General features: G+C 38.4%; 2 protein-coding genes across 22 annotated transcripts in view; both read left to right on the top strand.

The window, feature by feature from the left end:
- LOC134811890 (titin-like) overlaps positions 1-13391 on the top strand; it is a 72694-nt gene extending 59303 nt beyond the window's left edge. For 4 of the 21 annotated variants that reach the window (XM_063819009.1, XM_063819003.1, XM_063819010.1 and 1 more), the window contains exons 7-27: positions 721-795; positions 1018-1162; positions 1378-1458; positions 1619-2347; positions 2602-2670; positions 2790-3074; positions 3228-3323; positions 3543-3935; positions 4345-4809; positions 4980-6698; positions 6997-7114; positions 7272-7381; positions 7553-7708; positions 7871-7966; positions 8128-8196; positions 8307-8369; positions 11821-11934; positions 12108-12260; positions 12369-12479; positions 12857-12976; positions 13205-13391. In XM_063819009.1, the coding sequence (XP_063675079.1) occupies positions 721-795; positions 1018-1162; positions 1378-1458; positions 1619-2347; positions 2602-2670; positions 2790-3074; positions 3228-3323; positions 3543-3935; positions 4345-4809; positions 4980-6698; positions 6997-7114; positions 7272-7381; positions 7553-7708; positions 7871-7966; positions 8128-8196; positions 8307-8369; positions 11821-11934; positions 12108-12260; positions 12369-12479; positions 12857-12976; positions 13205-13290 (5253 nt within the window). In that variant the 3' untranslated portion in view covers positions 13291-13391. Of the gene's footprint in view, positions 1-720; positions 800-1017; positions 1163-1377; positions 1459-1618; positions 2348-2601; positions 2671-2789; positions 3075-3227; positions 3324-3542; positions 3936-4344; positions 4810-4979; positions 6699-6996; positions 7115-7271; positions 7382-7552; positions 7709-7870; positions 7967-8127; positions 8197-8306; positions 8370-11820; positions 11935-12107; positions 12261-12368; positions 12480-12856; positions 12977-13204 lie in introns of all 21 variants that reach the window. The other 17 variants (XM_063819006.1, XM_063819007.1, XM_063819013.1 and 14 more) reach the window with 12 other exon arrangements.
- A 1378-nt stretch (positions 13392-14769) lies between these two features.
- LOC134811299 (carboxypeptidase B-like) lies at positions 14770-18906 on the top strand. Its single transcript, XM_063818075.1, has 11 exons — positions 14770-15012; positions 15478-15663; positions 15822-15946; positions 16185-16284; positions 16452-16616; positions 16783-16907; positions 17172-17276; positions 17396-17527; positions 17749-17882; positions 18069-18238; positions 18538-18906. Exons 1-11 carry the CDS (start codon positions 14917-14919, stop codon positions 18715-18717), a joined length of 1518 nt encoding a protein of 505 aa, XP_063674145.1. The 5' UTR covers positions 14770-14916; the 3' UTR covers positions 18718-18906.
- The last annotated feature ends 3098 nt before the right edge of the window (positions 18907-22004 follow it).

The raw sequence follows: 22004 nt of genomic DNA, 5'->3' as shown, positions 1-22004 counted from the left end.
AAGAAGATAGCCAAATTCAGGGCTGAGTTAGCGGCAAAGCGTCTTGCCAGATCCATGAAGTTTTATCTAAAGTTATCTCTTGAAACGAACCATAATTTCTGTCCGAAACATTCGACATTAGATCCAGCCATAGTGAGGCACTTGGAAAGGTACAGAAGCATCCTCAAACCTAACCGTCTTCAAACAAATTATGATGCATCTTCACCAAGTACATCTCATCAGGTATACAACCATATCAAGGGTTAGTGCTTCAGTATGACTATGAGTAACTACCTCAGTCGAATATTAGATATTGTATCTATCGGCAGTATGATAGTCTTTAAATTGATTTTAAATGTATATTGTATAACATCTTTGAATAATATCTTTGACCTGCATTATCTCCGTAATTTGAGTTATGACAAGAGATATTGGCGGAATTTGCAATGAAGTTTTTAATTTTTAGTTTTTGTTTTAGGGAAAGATTAGACTTGGGCGTTGTTTTTTAAAAACTATCCCTTGTTTAGAACTTTGATTTAATATGATTTAATAATTGTATAACAACATTTGGTTTCATTCAATTCAAAGAGAAAATCGGCTCTTTAATCTTGCTGTGATAATGCACAAGTTTTATGTTGTATGTCCTGCCCATTTGCTGATTATATTTAGTTTAGCTAACGAATTCTTACAGCCCTCGAAAAATAATTTCCCCCTGTAAACTAAAAGTTGATTTCATGTCAGGTACAAGCTTGTGCAGCGGAGTGTAACTGCTCTATTCCTTTCACAGTAAACAGAGTATCTGAAGGTCGCTACAAGGTCGGTACCCAGTGTAGAACTATGTTTATCAGCTGTGTAGATAATAATAATCATAGTTATAATATAATAATAGAATGTGTTCTTCCTAATCAGCTCTTGATTCGTTTTTACTGTCATACACATAATAGTCATTGAATATGGTAATCTTAACTCAACCATCTAATGTTATATATCCTTACTTAAAAGTCATGAAACAAAAAAATCTCTCACTTTGTTTTCAAGATATTAAATAAAACACAGGTAGGTGAAGGAAGGTCTATAGTGTTTGTGAGAGTGCTGAGATCTCATGTGATGGTGAGAGTTGGTGGTGGTTGGGAAACACTCTCAGCTTACTTCAGCAAGATGGACCCCTGCAGAGCTCCTATGGGTGGGTCACATTCACTGATACTTCACTTGTCTGCAGATTACTCATTTGTTAGATTAAAGTTTATAAAAGGATTCATCATGAGCCGTAGAGATTACATTTTACGTTATTCCTTGCATGACAGCAGCAATTTTGCGGGATACATTTTCACGCAACAAAATCAATAGAAGTGGCCTGGATTTTTTGCGGACAAGTTCATGATTATTTTTAAATTGTAGATTCGTTCGGTGGGAAATCTCCAACTGGAAAACTGAAACAAAGATTCGAGAGTAACGAGGAAGAACAGCCCGCACCGAGAAGTTAGTGAGCAAATAAAATATGGCTGGATAATGGTTGCTAATTTGTAAATTACGAGAGTTTATTGATGGATGATGATAACTTTCGTCTCTCCCATGATCGGATGCAGATATTCTACTTTAGTGTGGAACTGTATCACTAACCAAATTATGCTACCCTCAGGAGAGCCAACCCCTCAAAGAGAACCAGAAAGAGAAGTAGAAGAGGACAGTGCTCCTGCTCCAGTAGTGAGCGAGACATATGCACCAGTCCCAGCTGCTGTACCCCCAGCCAAACCAAAGCGACCTGCAACCTCTCCTTCTCCTGCTGCTATAGCTGCCACTGCTGATCCCATGAGGAAAGCAACTCCACCTAGAACAAGATCACCGACAAAGTCTCCGCTGAGACCGTCTGCTAGCACTCCAGCACCACGAGCAGCTAGTCCTAAGAAAACACCTGTCAGAGCATCTCCTTCTGTCTCTAGAGAATCTCTCATCAGTCCTACTCCTCGTCCCAATTCTATTAGAGAGCCGATCATTACCCCACGACAAACGAAAGCCTCATTGCTAAGGACATCCTCGCCTTCTGCCATCAAAACACCGTCCCCTGCTAATCCGCTTTCACCCACCGGATCTGGACCGGGAGGAATTTCCCATCCTCCCTGGAAGAACGTTCCTAACAGCCGCTCTAATCTATCCAGATCCGCCAGTACCCCGCAAAGGCCGGCCAGCAGAACATCTGGGGAGGCCGGACCTTCGACTCCAAATTTTCAGCAGCCAAACCGCGCTTCTACCTTAGATAGGAAGGAGCCACCAACGCAGAACAAGAGACTGATCCCTGTTGGTGGCAAGAACCTGCCAAAGTCTGATCAATACAACCGGGCAACTCAGAGGGTTTCTGGCAAACCCAAAAGTGAGTATAGGTTTTATTTTATCGCTGAAGTTCAAGTGCTTTGACTGTCTTGAGCTCAAACTATTTTTCGTCTGTTTGAATGTTTAAACTAACAATTGCAACATTTGAAATTGGTGGGCAAACGAATTTTTTGCCCGCCAATTTCCATTGTTTTAATTGTTATTAGAATGCTCCTGCATGTCAGTTGAGCGCTCTTTGGAAAACCAGAACAACTATTTAGTATGTAGTTAAACTACAACTTTATTTAAACTCAGTAACATCGCCTGAACTGATTCGCCGAGCTATGGAGATCATGAAGGACAATGGCGAAGTTGAAGACGAAGGTGGTTAAACAATTTTGATTTTAAAACTCGTACTAATTTTGCAGTTCTGTGAATCACAAAATGTATGATCGTATGATATAAGTCAAATGATCGGATCTTAAAAATTCCCTTCACTTCAGAGAAAGTTGTAAGGTCACCCACTGATCCAGCACTAATAGCAGCAATAGAAGAAATAGCAGAAGAGCAATACCAGTGTGAGGCTGGCGAAGCAGTTGATGTTGATGTTGAGAACCTTCCAGAAGCTGGGGAACCTGGCCCTCTTCCTGAGCCCTCTGTTCCGATTCCAGAACCTTCTGTCACCGATCTAGCTCCAGATTCTGGGGTGGATACTCTTGCGGAATCTAAACCTGCCAAGGTTACAGAGAACGCAACGGTTGGAGACTCATCTGTTCCTCATTTGTCAGGTAAGACTGAGAGACTGTTTGTTACCCGTGAATATTAATTGGACGATTGTTAAAACTATTTACTTGAATTGTTTATTTCAATTATCGTAGATGCATGATTATCACTTGATTCCATAAAATTTATCATCTAATCTTGATCATATTTATCTTCAGGAGGGGACACCTTGCAGGATATCTCCGACATGATAACTGATGACCAGGATCGCTCGGAGATGGATCAGTTAGAGGAACTGCCCAGTGATGATGCAGGTATGCAGTCTAAATGTTAATCGATTCATTGTATACTGTGTTATGGCTGGGCAGTATTCTAGATAGCCGCCAACGGCTTGACATTTACATGTTTTTAGCTTTCCTGAGAATTGTTGAACATATTCAATGTTTATTTGTGTGGAATTGGCTGCATGAACATCTTTTTTTCTGATGCGCCTCTGCTCTCCTAATTTCGGCTGGACACACTAAACTCACCAGGGTTTGACGTGCAAGACATTCCCTCACAAGAACTTGTAATCGAACCTATTGGGCTGTACTATGAGGACGATGCTACTGAAGAATTTGAACCCACTATTGAAGCAGGGTCTGTGACTGAGGTTGCATCTGAAGCACCGCTCCCATTTGAGCTTATATCTCAACCTGAAGCAGAGCCTCAAGTAACTGAGCCAGAAGCAGAACCTCAAGTTGTCAAAGCAGAAACCCAGCCTGAAACTGAACCCCTTGCTCGTGCTTCTGCTGAACCGGCAGACTCTGACTACGAGGGAGGCACCACTGAGGACGAACTGAACGAAGCAGTTGGAGCTGATAATTATGCCTCAAAAATGGGGGAGGCTAGACATGATAGCTTGAGTTCAGCAAACAGTGGCCAAGGTACTGCAATGTCTTGTGATCGAAGCAAACTGTTCGTTACCACTTATGTGACAGAAACTTTCCCGAAAATTCCACCTGTGTCTTAATCATAACGCTTAATGTCAATTTAGTGACATGTGAACTTTTAACATATTTTGCTGGTGAGCATGAGCGATTCCGTTTCCTTTTTCCTTGTTGACTTTTGCAGCCCTCTTCAAGCCGTTTTATATTCAAAACAATGGAAATGTTATGTTTTACAAACAAGTACTTTTGTGCAAGCAATGAATCGCTTTTATTCCTCTACACGATAGTCTCAACAAAAGTATAAAATAGTTGTTGCCACACCGCACGCTTCCAAACATTTAAATTACACTGCATGCTTTTTCAATAACATCTCACAAGAATTGTCCAACATATCATTATATACCAGTGACAGGAAAAGATATTCCAGTTGATGGACCGCAGCGAGATGGAAACGTCTTTGTCGCTGTCACCATCTCATCTCAATACCCCGCCGAACATCGACTGGCTGTAACCCACGAAGTTGATGTAGACATTTCTGAGGATGGAGAAAAGGAAACAACCGTAGAGTTTTTGGATCCTTCAGAACTGCTGGGGTCGATAACAGAGCGACATGAGCCCGAGGAAGGAAAAGAGGAAGAGGAGGTAACTGAGTTGCTTCTTCCGACTGAGGAAATTGAAGAAGAGGAATTAGAAGAAGAGGATCTTGTTGAGCAAGGACAGGAAGATGAAGAGCAGTGGGAGGACGAGTTAGACGAGGTGGAAGAGGCTGAAGATGCTGAGAAACATATTTATGTAGCTGACGTTGAGTCTGGTTACGACGTTTCCGAGCAACTCCAGGCTATGAATGAAGTCGAACTTGCCATATCTGAAGGTTTCATAGAACAACATTCTCTTCTGCATGGAATTTTAGCTTTCGGATTTGCACACATAACAGTTTAGCCATTCAATCATTTTTCATGAAAAATATAGGAGTCATAACACGCAGTGCCACTATTTAACAATTTTTCATGTTTTAACCATTTTGCAAACATCTCATTTCAGGCGAAGAGCTAGAGGACGAACCAACACCCGTAATAACGGAGTCTATGATAAAGAGAATGGAAGAGTATATGCGAGCGAAATCTGAAGTGGAAGATTCGATCGAAGAATTTGAGAAAAATGTTAAGGCCGAAGCTGTTGATGATGAGCAAGAAGAGTCTGGCGAAGTTCTTGAAGTGGATAACATAGACAATCTTGAAGAAGAACCAATAGAAGAACCAAAGGCTGAAGTTTATAACGTTGATAATCTTGAAGAAGAGCCAGAAAAAAAGCTTAAGGCTGAAGTGGAAAACATAGATGATCTTGAAGAGGAGCCATTTAAGGAACTCAAAGCTGAAATAAATAAGGTAGATGACATTGAAGAGGAACCAGTAGAAGAGTCCAAGGTCGAAGCGAGTAAAGTCGATAATCTTGAAGAGGAGTCAGTAGAATTAGAGCCCAAGGTTGAAACGGATAAAGTTGATAACATTGAAAAAGAGCAGGCAGCAAGCCTTCTTGAAGTAACAAGGCGCCTAGAAGTTCTGGAGTCAATCACAAAACGTCAATTACAACTTGAGAGTGCTAAGGAGGACCTAGAAGAGTCTATAAAAGAATTCCAGAGAACCACAAGTAAAAGTGATGAAGACCGTGAACCAGTTTTAGAGGTTGTTGATTTGGAACCAGTGGCTGAAGAGCCATCTGCTGAAGCATTTCCAGCTGCTGTTTCAGAAGATATTACTGTTGTAGGAACACTTCCAGGACCGATCATGATTGAGGAAGGAAGTGCAAGCAGCGGAACCGCGAGTCCACCCACAGTTATTGCAGAAAAAGTTGAACCAGAAACTTCATCGTTTGCTGAGAAAGTGAAAAGACTTGAGCATATGATCAAGAAACATCCGATGAAGGTCCCTCGGCCGTCCGATGAATCTGACCAAGGTGTGGTTGAAGTTGATAATATTGCTGTAAAAGACATATTTACAGAACTTCCAACTGTCCTAATGGAAGAAATTCAGCCTGTTAAATCAACAGTTTCTAACATTGAGAAGAAAGAAAAAGATGATCTCCCGCCGCCTTTAAAACCCATAGGAGATCAATACGAAGATTTTGAACCGTCAAAACTGGAAGATGTCCTCGCTGAAAGTATGGAACACATTCCAGCTCCTATCGACGAAACTTTCCTTGTCGAAGAAGTCATTGAAGTGAAACCAATGGCCGAAGAGCTTGTCGTCGAATTATCAGAAGCTCAGAAAGAACCTGTAGCAGAAGAAACTATTGTGGTACCGGCGAAGGTGCCCATTGCCCCTGTTGAGGCGGAGAAGACAGTTGTCGAGGCAGAAGACCAACCTGAATTGCAGCACGTCAAAATGTCGAAACCCCCAGAAAAGGTAGAAGAAGTTGTTGTCAAGGAGCAGTTCAAAGAAGCATCTCCTCCTCCTAAAGCTATTGAGGTCGAGCCAAAAGATGATTTGGAGATTGAAGATTTAGAAGTAATACAAGAAGCTGAGGCTGACGAAGAAGGAGCAATAGCAGAGCACCCCTTGTCAGAGGGAGAGGAGGTGGTTATGAAACCTGAGAAAACACCCCTTCCGAACAACAGTACTCTTAACTTGGCTCCTAGGAGATATTCCTTTGAAGCCGAGAAATCAGAGGAAGAAAAAGAGGGTCCAGCACGGAGTAGCAAGAGATCAATGAACAGCAGTGGTCACACTTCAGACTCAGACCGATCCACATCTTCGGAGAAAGGTCAGCAAAACTTCTGCGTCCGAGAGCTTCGTATAAGAGGGTGTTTTGTTAAATTTTATTCTTCAAAAATTATCGAAAAAGTGGCTTCCATGTCAGTTTAAATTTTCAAGCCAAGACTTTTATCTTTTGGTCAAAGATTCCACTTTTTATGTAGTTTGTACAGTGTACCATGTACAGTGTACAGTGATTGTGCCGTTTTTAAGTCAGCAATTAGCATTGGATTCTATTTTATTTCCGAAAAATTAGATCAAAAATCTTTGCCGCCAAAATATTTTGATCTTGAAGTTGATTTGTTAAGGTGTGTCAGATACATCGTCTGGATATCACGAGGATTACGAGACGAGCGACGGGGACGAACTGGGAACGAGTTATGATAAAGTCCCCGATGTTATTATGGAACAGGATCAACATACAAGGTTTATTTGATGGGGTAGCTTAAAATCTAGGACAATATGATTTCTTTATCATCGCATACATTTTATGTACTACGAATACTAATAGCGTGATTGGCGGATCGTCCATTTATGTTTCTTTTATTGTTACAAATTTGTTACTTATTTCTCTTGTTTTCAGGTCTATTCTAAAAGGATCAGTGAGGGAGTCGACAGATTCTGGTATTGCCAGTGGTAAACAGTCACTCTCTTCCACTCCTTCCCTACCGACTAAACAACGCATGAAGTCAGGTCAGTTTCAAAACTTTCATCTGTTTTTTTCTGTTTGGCCTTTGCATCGGTTGATTCTTTAAAATCTTGATTGTTTTCCCTATGCATTTATTTACTCTCCATTGATTGTATGAGATGAAGTTATACAGCTAATTTATATCTATCTGTAACAAGATTATCTCCTTATCTCAGAAGATGACGATGTGTTTGAAGAGGAGCGAGCCAAGGGTCTAAACCTCCCTACTGAGGGTCACGTCCGTGAAGCTGTGTTTACTAAAGCTATCGAGAGTGCAATTAAACCTTTAGCTTGGGGTATTCAGATACCCAACATGGGAGAACTACAGTCCGGTTAGTTCACACAATTCTGTGTTTATCTACAATTCCACATAGAGTCTGATCAACCAAAATGTATTTCTTTTTTATGGCAATAATTATTATTTTACGCTACGATTCACCTTTGAAATAAACTTTGTCTTTTGACCCTTCAAAGTAACAACTTGACCGTTTCAGCCTCAATTGTATTACCATCGAAGAAGGCTATTAGGAAGGCAAGTGATGGTGAATATGACTATCATGGAAGAAGAAACAATTTGCAAAAAGTGATTTGTAAGTTCCGCTATCCCATGTTCGCAGCACTGCAACTTTTTAGTTTTATCCGTTATCTGACTACTAAACTAAAAATAATAAATGTTACACACTTCTAATGTCAAAATTAACACTTACTTTAATCTACATATTATAAATAGCTGACGTGTCTTCAATTTCAGCGAAACCACACACAGAAAAAACAGACATGGAATGGGACGAGAGAGACCAAGCAAGACATCAGGACAAAAGTAAGTTAAATAGTTGGAATTTCTGCAATATTTTGAAGATATCCGACTACTACATAAACCAATATAGGAAGAATTTACCACCCATGTTTCATCTTTGAGGCGTGTTTCAGTGGACGGTCAGACGAGAGATGAGAAAGTTCACAAATGGTCCGGGACACTCCGGTCTTCTCAGAGTTAGTTGTGTGATTTGATGTTTTTCACGAATGTTGTGATCCTTCGCCAGATATATCTTTTATAAATCCAATGTTTTCTGACCAGATATCTTTAATGTGTCCACTGATCTCTCACCAAATATCTTTTCACTTTTTATGTCCGATCGATTTATAGTACAGACAAATCCGTCTGAAAAAATCCATCTGCTGACACACGAAGCTTTCAGAGGATTTTTGACGTTTTTGAGTCCCATTAGGTGCCCTTTATAAATCAAGAGGCTTGCATATAATGAAAATATTGACACGGGTGCAGAGTTGAGTCTGTACGGAACCTAGTAGTTTCAGATCCTTGTTTAACTTGCCATACAGCAAGGTCATCCACTACTTTAGCCCGGCGAGGCATATAACTCCCTCTGCAACTCCATATCAAATGCTTCATATATATATAATATACTAGCCAAGTTCACAAGATATATCCTTGTGTTTGAGAAGAGCTCGTTAGAACTGCTTCCTTTCCCTTCAGTATCCCAGTATGGCTGACCAACTTTTCCAAACTTTTCCACTTGTCTTAAGGCCACTTTTTGCCACTTTACCACTTTTTACCACCTTTCTTGTTTGTCAAATATCTTTAGTTGTGAACATCGTAAAAGGTTGCGGATCAATCGAGTGTGTTTATATTATCAGGAAAAAAAACTTTTGTTCAAACAATTTTTACGTCAGATAATAAGTTAATTGGATAATTATCAATTAACTAATTAGCAAAATTCTAAAAAAATTTTATTGGCTAAAAATGATCGGAATAGCTTGAAACACGGAGAAAAGTAGTTTTTAGAAATCATTTGAAAATTTTTCACTTACATTTTTTTTCGAGACTTGAAAAAAATTTCGAAATTCAAAATATTTTTTCCACCAAAAGTGATCAAATCGCATGAAACACGGAGAAAAATGCCTTTCAAAAAAACTTACTGAATTTTTCGTTTCAAGAATACTTATATCGCCAATATTTGTAGTTAGAGTTCAGTAAATCTCGGCAGATTTTAGTAATCAGGAATTACTAAGTGAAGAGGTCTGAAACTGAAAAACGTTAACCATACGATCGCGCGGCGATATAAGAGTTTCATAAACTAATTTTCACAGAAACTGCACCAATGGCACAGTCAAGATCGAAACGATAGCCTGCTGTACTGTCATTTTATTGATTTCAATGATGAATCAGTGGGGTTAAGATAGTCACATTTGTAATAAATAAACATCTCTGTACCGTCAATTGTGCTAATCTAAACCAGCCTACCTGTATTACCAGACCTCTTCATTTCCTCGACAATCAAACCAAGTTGTTCATATCGCATTTGGTGGGTGATGTAAGTAGTAATGCGCTTAGTCAATAAAGACACCGTGATTTTTATTAAAAGGAGATGATGAAGCAAGTATTCATGACACAAAGAAGAATGGTCGGTTGGGATTGGGACCCACTTAAATCACCTTAACATGGTGCCCCTCAGTAATCCATCCTGTCATTCAAATTATTTGTTATATAGTAGTGTTGAAAGTATTGAAACTAATACATATCGAGCTGTATTCAATCAGACTACGACACAATACGTGTATATTATATGGCTCTTGATGACTAATGAGGTTTATGTGAGAAACCCGGTATAGAGACGTTTTAAAGTTTATCACGAAAACGTATACTTGGCCTCATGGCACATTTACAGTTCGAAGAAGGCAAGAACAGATCAGGGAAACTAAGGAACAGCCAGGTCCAGGAAGCAAGTGTAAACTGTAAATACACCTTCCAACATCAACTGTGACTTGTTTTGTATTGTTCTGCATACCGCTTCATTTACTATGCTGGATCGGTGGTTACCTCAAATCACCCCCATATGTCAGGGTCGGCTAAACGTAAAATCAGCAAGGGTAACATACTGGCAAGGGTAAGATGTAGATACCAGTGACGGGCAAGGGGTAGTAAAGAACCAGTAATAATTCATTCAGTGAAATGCTCCACGAGAGTCAGGATATTTTGGAAATTGCTAATAGAGACAGATCCTGATCAGGAAGGATTGTTAATGTTATTGAGGGTGTTGATTTGAAATCCGGACGTCGTGAGGTAAAAATACAGGTTCTTCCCGTAGGATATTCGGGGCCATGATGATCAGCTCAGGATTAATGTGGGACAGATCGAAGAGCATTGAAAAGAGCGAGTTGAAATTTTAAGCTTTCTGGTCTTTTCTTGCCTTCTTTGAGCTGTGAAAGAGCCATGAGGCCAAGTAGACGTTTTCGTGCTAAACTGTAAAACCTCTCCATACTGGGCCTCTCACGGGAGAAGCGAGAAGTGTACGGTATAGAACGCTTCATATACCTACCTCATTAAGGGCCATAATATAATATACACGTATTGCATTGTGTCGTATTGTGATTGAATACAGCTCGATATGTATTACTACTTACATCACCCACCAAATGCGATATGAACAACTTGGTTTGATTGTCGAGGAAAAGAAGAGGTCTGGTAATACAGGGCTGGTAATACAGGTCCGGTAATACAGGTCTGGTAATACAAGGCTGGTTTAGATTAGCACAATTGACGGTACAGAGATGTTTATTTATTACAAATGTGATTATCTTAACCCCACTGATTCATCATTGAAATCAATAAAATGACAGTACAGCAGGCTATCGTTTCGATCTTGACTGTGCCATTGGTGCAGTTTCTGTGAAAATTAGTTTATGAAACTCTTATAATGCCGCGCGATCGTATGGTTAACGTTTTTCAGTTTCAGACCTCTTCACTTAGTAATTCCTGATTACTAAAATCTGCCGAGATTTACTGAACTCTAACTACAAATATTGGCGATATAAGTATTCTTGAAACGAAGTCTCGAAAAAAAATGTAAGTGAAAAATTTTCAAATGATTTCTAAAAACTACTTTTCTCCGTGTTTCAAGCTATTCCGATCATTTTTAGCCAATAAAATTTTTTTAGAATTTTGCTAATTAGTTAATTGATAATTATCCAATTAACTTATTATCTGACGTAAAAATTGTTTGAACAAAAGTTTTTCTTCCTGATAATATGAACACACTCGATTGATCCGCAACCTTTTACGATGTTCACAACTAAAGATATTTGACAAACAAGAAAGGTTGTAAAAAGTGGTAAAGTGGCAAAAAGTGGCCTTAAGACAAGTGGAAAAGTTTGGAAAAGTTGGTCAGCCATAAAGGGCACCTAATGGGACTCAAAAACGTCAACAATCCTCTGAAAGCTTCGTGTGTCAGCAGATCGATTTTTTCAGACGGATTTGTCTGTACTATTAAGACATTTACTGTTTACATTTGATTCGCATGAAATTACATGGGAAGAGAAGTGTTTTACTATATTTGCCCTGTCCTCGATCTTTGATTTTCTTAAAAAATAATAAATTGTGCATACTTTTAGATGATAATCTTGCCATCATGTATTAAAATTTCAGAGAAAAAGAAGCCATTCCGGACGAAAAAGTATGATGAAGATGATATTTTGAACGCTATTTCTCAACAAGCTACAGCAGTTAGAGCAAAGAACACGTGTCCTGTTCACAATGCAGGTCTGTCCTCATGATCAAACATTTTACAATTTTTCTTAGTATGCAATACTAATAGAATACTAGAATAACATATTATGAGTGATATCAAGATTTCCCCTTTAAATTTGATCCGACCTCAATGAAATTTTTCCCAATACAACAAATCAACCGTAACATCTAATACCCCTCTGAAGGACCTCCAGTGACTGGCCCCCCTAAGAGGAGGCCGGCACAAAGACCGGGAACTGCTCCAGCTAGGAAATCAGCCCCGACGTCCCGCCCCGCCACTGCACGCCCCACTTACGCTGCTGCCGCCGCCTCAAACCCTAAAACTACCAATGTCAAAGGTGAGACTTTATCTGAAAAAAACATAGAGGAAGCTACATTAACATAATATGGCTGGTGTGGTACTGGTAATACACAGAAACATTATTCTGATCCGTGAGTGTTCTCAGCAGCTAAAGTAGAAACTCGTCGACCATCATCTAGCAGCGTACCGGCCAGTAGGCCAGTAGAGCGAGGCTCTAAAGCTATCGCAGTCAAGCCAGCATCTCGCACTTCAAATCGTAAGTCAGAACTAGATGTCCAGTGTCCGCCGTATATCGTGTGTACTCGTTATGTTTTGTGAATGTCACCTAATATGTGCTGCTTTTCGCACCATTGAGGCTGAGCTATGCTATTGAATAAAGCTATCTAATAAACTGTCGCTACAAAGGAAGCTTCTCTGAAACGTGAGTGCAAATGAAATGATACTTTTCAGCTCTGTTCAAGCTTCAATGAATGTTAACAAATTGTATTAGTAGGTTTTGAAAAATACTTGATAAACTTTGATTTAATCAGAAGGAGAACAATTGTTCAAAAGATTGGAGGATTTCAGATCAAAGTTCGAAATCGATGTGCTACCTATTGAAATAATAAGTTTTAACTGTTGAAACTATTTCAGCCCAAGAAGTAAAGTCCCTCTCAACAGGTCCCAAGTCAGGACCGATGAATCCCGGGACATCTAAGCCAGTTCTCCAAACCACCAAGAGCACCCCTATTAGACGAACAGGATCCCTCAGGGGTTAGTTTTAATAAGTTGTTTGGTCTCTTTTATTGCAGCCTACTTCTAGAGGTGCCCCTTTAGTTATAGTCAATGTGTTATATGGTAAATTCGTTGCTAACTGAGGTGCCTTGTCAGATTTCTAATGCAGTAGCTCTAAAATTAAATTAATTGTTTTGCACTTCAATGTGGATCTTGGTCAGAGAACCAGATTCCTGGTATATTCTCTAACATAATAAATCAACTCAGAAGGAGAAAGGGCGCCCCTCAAGTTATCAAACAGTTTACCTCGAGATAAAATACGACATGGACCCAAATGTACAGATCTTCCCTGAGCTTCAATAACGCTGTTGCAGTGACCGGAACGATAGAGTAGAGTACTCCGACAGAATATAGATATACTGTTGTTATAGCAACAGTTGTTATAGCAACAGTTGTTATAGCAACAGTTGTTATAGCAACAGTTGTTATAGCAACTGTTGTTATAGCAGCTGTTGTTATAGCAAATGTTGTTATAGCAACAGTTGTTATAGCAAATGTTGTTAGACATCTTTGATCTTAGTCAAGTAGACAATTTGAGCAAGCTTCAAATGTGAAAATAAATGTGAAAATAAAATTTATTCATGGCTTCCTCTTGTTCTTGATTGATAGGAAGTTTGGAGATTGATAAATATTTTGACATAATTTTGTACAGATAGTGTCAGTTCTAATTATTAAATAATCCTGAATTTTAGACGAGTGCAAAAAATTACTGTAAAATTGTTATATTATATTATATAAGCGATAAACAATTCAAACGTTCGCATATAAACTTTTATAAATTAGATAGTGGTAATACTATGTTTGTACTGTACAGTATGTGGTGTAATATGAAATAACAATACTGCTTATCATTTTAAATGTAAGTAACATATAAATTCGAAGAGTTAATTCTGTAAACATTAATTCATTTCATGTGTACGGTCTAAGATAAATATTTCTTTATGCAATCATTATCAAGCTAAACGATCACTGAGGGCATCGCCATTTTTTCTAATTTTATGCTTTTTTACCCAAAATAAATGTCGAAAGTGGTGATTGGCGATGCCCCCTAGTCGATCAATGAAAATTGAAAAGTTATTTATTATTGGCTAATTTCTACATACGTCATATGTTTTATTGTGATAGTCACTCTGTTTCCACGATCGCGATTGAATAAAAATGTATGTAAAATGTCAATTTGTGATATGAAACACTGTGAATTTCGTTAAATAAACTGTTAATTTGAAATTTCCTCTTTCACTTAGTTCCCACGGTTAATCGTATATTGGTGGCACACTTTTATAGCACTGGCTGCTTTTGTTCTTGGTGAACGATCGAAATGGAACAATTGATACATCTACATTTTCAAACTATCTCTGCTGTACAATTGTAATACCTTTTCTGTTCTTGGTGCTGGTATAATAAGTTGCATTTCTGGAACATTCCTGATACGACTTTTTGAAACATAATAGTTTTTCTCCATTTTACAACTATAAACGTGGAATCAGCTGTTCGTATTTTCGCTCTCATTCACTTTCAATTTGTAAATTAAAGTTCGTAATCCTATTCTCTGGCCCATGGTCTGCCTAGTACCCATAAAAACTGGGAATCAAGGCCACCTTTACGACATAGGCTGCCCTTTAATGAAGTAAAACAGGTGATGCCATATAACCTGATTTTCGCGAACAATCTCTGACTTCGAAACATTCGATTTAGGTTTTGAAGTGTCCATATGATATTGATACTCATGATCCAAAACGAATCAAGGAACCCGAATTAAGTAGAATAGACATATGGTGATGTTATAGTTCATTATCTTTCCCTCTGGTGCAACTATTTATTTGGTCAGTAAAACCTCGTACATCTGACCGTGTAAAGATCACCCAACTCGTATCAGTATCCTTCCAGTTCTGGCCTTTATCTTCGGCTGATAGTTAAACATGGTGACTTCAAGGTTACTTCGTGGTCTTTTGTTTATCGTACTCAGCTATCAATGTGTCCAGCTAGTGGAATGTGCTCAGTACGACGAATTCAAGGTAAGGTCCAATAATGAAGCTAACATATTTGCTCAATGAAATTTACAGGGTTTTAAACATTCCAATCCAATTAATTTGCTGCACATTCGACTCGACTACAAGGTTAGATTTGATTTAGTAGTACATATAATTCCCAGTTGCCCCCGTAAAGCAGCTTCAAAGTCAAGGAAACCTAAGAAAACATTCCATGGTATCCAATTGGATCCAATATTATCATTTGACTATACCTAATGATTAATGATTATATCATACTTGTAGTACTGGTTTATTTTAGACTAGAATCAGTCTTGAAAGCAGTCTTCAGTAAAACTAGTCCATGACATCGTAGAAGCTTGATTGGATCCACTGGACAATTATAAACATCACATTCAGCGCAAATTGGATGCCGCGTGGATTGTAAGGATTTTAGATACGTAAAGATGTTGGTATTCTATCTGTTGTCAAACTCAATATGATTAATTTCAGGTGTTGCGGGTGACAGTCAGTTCCTCAACAGATGTTATTGTAGATGAAATTAAACATCTCCAGAATAAAGGAAGAGTAGATATCCTGGTTTTGTGTCCAGTGAGGGGTATTATGGACCTGATGGTTGGTCCAAAACATCTGAGTGCAGTGTTGGAGACACTGGACAAATTCTACGCTGAATTCAAGGTTTGAATCTTTAAACGTCTTATCAGGCGAAAAATTATAATCTCGATGATAAATTCAGTGATGATATATAATGATTTATCTAAGGAGTTTTAAGCTTAGTGGATTTCAAATTAGTTCTAATCTATAGATAATAGATATAATTTTCTAATCGTAACCAGATTCAGAATGATGATATCGGAAAAATCATGAAGCAACAAGCAGAAGAAAAGATTTCTAAACTTGGGAGGAGTTCAGACAGTGTTTCCATCGACGAATCGTTCCACGATGATTACCATTCTTACCAGTAAGATTACATACTTATTTGTAGACAAATTTCTTTACATGATATGTCTGGCAAATAATGTAGGGGAAGTGAATTGACTCGTTTTGAAACGATAGTTTTTGTAAGTTGTGCTCAATTAAAAAACTATACATAATATTTCTGAGGGCCATGATCCCGGCGGCCGCGATGAAAACTTAATTCTCATCCCTATATTGAATGGTTCAAACTAAGCTATCCAGTTCAATTGATTTCACCTCAGAGAGATGGTTGATAGACTGGAAGCACTAGCAGCAACCCATTCAGATAAAGCCAAGGTGTTCTCTCTGGAGGGGAAAACATTTGAAAACCGAGAGATCAAGGTTCACATAATTATCACATTTTGATTCTTAATACTTAGATCCTTTAACTAAATACATATCAAAGATAGTGGCAATGATATGACTGTGAGCTCGAAGGCAACTTTACACCTTACTCTTTTCAACTTATATTATACTTATATTATATACCTTTATGCATTGTATTACAGGCGATTCGTATAACGAACCATATTTCCAACACAAAACTATCCGATTCAAAACCAATGGTCTGGTTGGACGGAGGTATTCATTCTCGAGAATGGGTATCATCAGCTACAATGATGTATTTTGTGGATGCCATGCTTGGGGAGGAAGAAAAAGGCCAACAAGCCACGGTATGTACAATGTAGTGTAAAATTGAGAACTTGTAAAGTTCGTAATTTTTAAATAGCTCTAACTCAAACTGCACTCCAGCAACAAACCTAATTTGACCGTTATAGGATCTTATATAGGTGGTAGGGCATGATGGCAAGATCGGTAAAACGTAAACTCTTATTTCAGATTGATATTATACTGGACAGGTACCAAATAGTAATAGCCCCGGTTATCAACCCTGACGGGTATGTATTCAGCTGTGATGGTGACAGTGGAAGGGCACTACAGTGGAAAACTGAAGTCTGCGACAGGTTAGAAGTGAAGCTTATTACCAATGGTAATACCATTTAGCTTATATAGTGTATACAAATATAAATTTGTAGCTATAAATAATAAATATAGCTTGTATATAAATATAAATTTACAATGATGATTTGTTATGGGTAGTTGCATACTATAAACTTATAAATAACCATCACCTTTTCATAATACTGATTGTGAGATTAATAGAAATGATGCCTCTTTTAGTCTACCTTCTAAACAAGGTTCATTGCGTTCTGAATCTGAATTTTCAGGATGTGGAGAAAAACAAGAACTGACGTAGGAGGGTGCGAAGAAAATAAGCGTATGTGGTATGGAGGGTGCTTACATTACTTCTGCTGGGGAGCGGACCCCAACAGGTGATGACAAATTTAACATTTGTTCAGAGAATATTTCCTTGTGTTTTTAGTTGACGGTTAGTTTGAGTTGTGACTCCCTTTCTATGATCAGGAAACCTTTACTCTAATTAAAATTTTAGAAATTGGGATGCAGAGTTTGATTCCAAAAAAGGAGTTAGTGATAACCCTTGTACGATCGTATTTCCCGGAAAAGAATATTGGGATCAACCTTGTGTCAATATTGTGAAAACCTACCTCGAGAAAAACAAGGAGTAAGTATGGTAATTATTGATTTAATTCTGACAATTTGATCAAGTTCTGGGTAAGCCCCCTTACGAAGAAGAAGGTCATGTCTAGTATAAAGTTGAAGCAAATTAATTATAAACCAACGCTAGAATTCAGAAAACAACAATCGCTTAACTATCAACCAACTAACTAACACCAAAAACATAAGCACTCAAGATACTAAGATTATAATCCATCTTCATGGCAGGAAGCTGGTTTTGTATGTTTCGTACCACGCTTACCTTCAACTGTTCCTGGTTCCCTGGGCACACAGCCAGGAAGCTCCCCCACACCATGAACACCACATGAAGGTGGGGAAAGGTGTTGTGGAGGCTATAAAAGGTAAAACAAAGTGTAGCTCTGGCGATGATCGAGTTTTACCACTTATATTTAAGCATTTAAAGGCTTCGATAAGGTAAACCATTGATCGGTTCATGTTTGCTTGTTTGCCACAGAAAGGAAAATAATTTTAAAAGTTTTTTACATTCTCCGATAAACGAACAAATTTTCCTCAATTACAATTTACAGGAGTACATGGGAAAGATTACAAGGTTATACAAGTGGCGGTAGATTTGTACATGGTGAGCGGGTCCAGTATTGATTGGGTTTACGACAAACTAGGAGTGGTTGATGCTTACGGGTTCGAGCTGAGGCCAGATGGTCAGAGCGAGTATGGTTTCTTACTCCCCAAAGATCAGGTAAATTAGTTGTGGTTTCTTACTCCCCAAAGATCAGGTTAAACATATCGATGGGAAATTTATATTCTGGTCTCTGGCATCGCTCATCGTATCTTTTCCGCCACACTTTTTTCAGTCCTGCGGTGTCTTTAATCCTTCAAATAGATTTCACCTTTCCTCTGAGGGAGAAGTATAAAGTAACAATAACTGTGTTATTGATGTGGTGTTTTTTCATACAAAATATGTGCTTTAAATTTTTCAAATATTACTTGCCTAGTTAGAAGTACACTGAACAGGATAATGATTAGTTGTATATCCAGATCAGGGAAACTGGAGAGGAGAACGTTGCTGGGTTGTTCGTTCTCATTGATAACATATACGAGCGAGCCATTGAGGATGACGGTGGGAACAATGATAGCGATGGAAACGGAAATGATGAAGGAGATAATAATGGAGACGATGATGGAGATGAAGGTGAAAAAAATGACGGTGTAGATTAGAGCAGAGACGATGGAATATCAATAACAGGGAGTGCAAGGAGAGCTCTTGAAAAATGACGATCAGTGCTGATGAGCGAAATCGAAATTATTAATTACATTGACAATGAATGGAACAAAATAAATTGTAGATTTAATCAGAGCAAAAGTTATAAATTAATTTTAGATTCGATTGAACTCAATTTAAATTGAAGATAGATAAGATATGCACTTGACAAAAATCAGTATAAAATTGAAATCTGTTAAAAAATATTTGATTTATTCAGTTAACTAAATAGAAGCTTCTCTGCCGTTTCTTTGACCGAAATTTTGAATGAATTTTGACCATGATAGTGATCAATCACTAATCAGTGAATAACATAAGTCACCATCAGCTAAATATTTGAAGAAACCTTTGTATCTGAAGAAATCTTTGATGAAAGGAAAATTATGAAAGTGTCCTACCGGTAGGAAATTTTCAGATTTCAGCTTTCCTCGACCCAAATTTCACTGTTTTCATTGAATTATTCTTGAATGACCAACCAATGAGTTAACTGTGGATGGCACAAGACACGATTGGGGTACTGAAAGTAAAATGACCAAAGAATATGATTTGATAAACAGAAAATCATCAGAATAGAAGGAAACATTTTGGAAGATGTTTTACTAGAAGCTTTGCTGCCGTTTCCTCGACGCGGTTCGGTAGGTTATAAACCAACAACGTTTAAGCGCATCTAGAAGTCTTTAACAGGTTTCTATCAGAAGTTAGCAAAATTGGGCGAAAATCAGTTTTTGTGCAATAAATCCAAAATAAGGCATTTTTGGCATTTGTTGCTTCATATTTTTATTCATATTATTACGTTGTATATAAATGTGGACAAACACCTCCATACTATTTGCAAATCAAACACGAGTGCATGCTTAAACTTTCTCGGGCAATATCCAGCCATTTTACAGTTGATGGGGCAGTACTTTCATGACTACTACCTCTCCGTCAACGACATATTCGACAACCAACATATTACCACTATTGTCAACTTACACCAAACGCTTAATGATGCCAGATTAGTAGTTTTTACCGGATCCTTCTCACAACTCCTAAACACATGACATGACAACTCTCGTGACTGACGTGAAAACTTTCATGATCTCTGAACATATATTACGTGACTCGATCCGTAGGAGTCAAGGCCCGTCTGTTCCGACCCTCCTGCTTTCTTCTCGTGGGCCACTGCAGGTCCACCCTCTATAACAAAGAATAAAAAAGATTACAAGTACTTATCTGTTTTTAATGAGAAAACACATTAGGATCCCTCATTGTATAATCTTCCGACTCTCATGCTTTCCTCTCGTGAGCCACCAGGTCCAGCCTCTCTAAAGAAATTAAAAAAATATAACGTTAAGTTCCCTCATTGTATAATGTATTTTGTATATGATACCTTTTAATTTTGTAAGCTCTTTCTATAATGTTTATAGTTGTGTTATGTGTCCGGCGTCCACCGCATCACAGTTGTCAGTTATGTTTTATCGTTTTGTCCTTAGGACTGATGATGTCCATCTTTATCGTATTGTCGTTCACTCTGTTCTACTTTATTCATAATATATTGACACATCACTTATTATTAATAATATCAATATCAGGGGCTTAAAGATAATAAAATATGATAACGATATCAGCAGCTAAAGACTCTCTCACTCTGTTTAAGTTTTTTGCCACTAGCATCGCTTTGGTTTTGGTATCTGAATTATACATGAGAGAAAGAAAGCCAGTGAGTCCTGCAATTATCTCCATGGCCGATAACCCATTCGAAAGACTCAGTTATGGAAAAGGAGGTCAAGTCCCTTACGTAAGAGAAGTAAGCAAACATTTGTCCACCCTAGGCTTCAACATTACTGTATTCACAAGAAGTGAAAGCCCGGACCAAGTTGGGATGGTCACCTTGTCCTCTACCCTCAGACTACAGTACATTGTGGCAGGGCCCCAGCAGCATCTCTTTAAAGACCTTTTCTATTATCACCTCGACAACTTCACCTCTCAGATCGATCCGACTGAATTTGAAGCTGTTTTCACCAACTACTGGTTGAGTGGGTATGTGGGGCTTAAATTAGGACTACCACAAGTACACGTTCATCATTCTTTGGGAATCCTGAAGTTCCAGTCGGAACAGATAACAGAAATTGGTGAAAAAAGAATGGTGGTGGAGCGAAAGATTAACAAAAAAGCATCATGCATAGTTCATCAACTTAGAAATGAACAAGAGCTAACCAATGCAACAAAAGCAACTCACATTACTCCAGGCATTGAGCTCGAGAAGTTCAAACATCTAGACAAGGAACATTCCAGAAATAAGTTAAACTTTTCTTCCAGCGTTATGAACGTTCTATACGTTGGGAGATTTTCTCCGGGGAAAGGAATAAAGTTTGCACTCGAGGCACTCAGTAAAACAAATATACCGCTCACTTTTCGCCTTATCGGAGAATACGAGAAGTCTCCCTCAGAGCACCTTCTACAAGAGTACCCCCAGTTCAACTACCTTGGGGCAAAGCCAATGAGTGAGTTAGTTGAGTATATGGCAGCCTCGGATATAATGGTGGTCCCCTCGCTGTATGAGGCATTTGGACTGGTGGTTATTGAGGGAATGGCGGCAGGTTGCTGCATGCTCGTTTCTGCGGTAGGGGGACCTGATGAGCTTATTGAAAACGGTGTGAATGGACTTAAAGTACCTCCAGGAGACGCAGGAGCTATTCTGGAAGCGTTTGAGAAGTTAGCGGGAAATAAGAAGCTGATAAGTGAGATTGGGGAGGCAAACAGGGAGATCGGGCTACGGAACAGCTGGGAGAAAACTGCGGAAAAGTTAAGTCACGTGATTTTAGAAATCACCACAAGGAAAAGAAGCGTGCTCCAAAGATTATACGCTGATTTTTTCCATTTCACCATTTTGAAAAAATGTTAAGTGAAAGGTTACGAATGGTCGTTTGCGATGCCCCCCCGCTTCCTACACCCCTGGACTTTATGGTGAATCGGGATTTTGTTTGTTTATATAAAAATTTATAGAGATACTGCAATTTTAGGATTCACAAATTAATCTTAAATATTAGAAGAAATTAATTTCATAACGTTATAATTATATTTGCTTTCTTTATCTTACAGTTACTGATCTTATAGCACTAATGTTAATGTTATAGCTTACCGATTTTATGTTATGTTTTAGGATAATTTAATTTTACAATTCAGAAGTACACTGTACAGGATAATGGTTAGTTGTATATCCAGATCAGGGAAACTGGAGAGGAGAACGTTGCTGGGTTGT

Source organism: Bolinopsis microptera, chromosome 2, assembly GCF_026151205.1.
Source record: "Bolinopsis microptera isolate Bmic1 chromosome 2, MBARI_Bmic_1.0, whole genome shotgun sequence".
Lineage (NCBI taxonomy): Eukaryota > Metazoa > Ctenophora > Tentaculata > Lobata > Bolinopsidae > Bolinopsis > Bolinopsis microptera.
Note: the sequence above shows the minus strand (reverse complement) of the source record. Positions and strands in the feature narration are given on the sequence as shown.

Bases quoted from the DNA above. Each gene is read 5' to 3' on its own strand.
- LOC134811299 (XM_063818075.1), top strand. From the start codon at position 14,917: ATGGTGACTTCAAGGTTACTTCGTGGTCTTTTGTTTATCGTACTCAGC. The intron at 15,664-15,821 runs GTTTGAATCTTT...AATCGTAACCAG, and splicing joins AATTCTACGCTGAATTCAAG to ATTCAGAATGATGATATCGG. The intron at 18,239-18,537 runs GTAAATTAGTTG...TTGTATATCCAG, and splicing joins TCTTACTCCCCAAAGATCAG to ATCAGGGAAACTGGAGAGGA.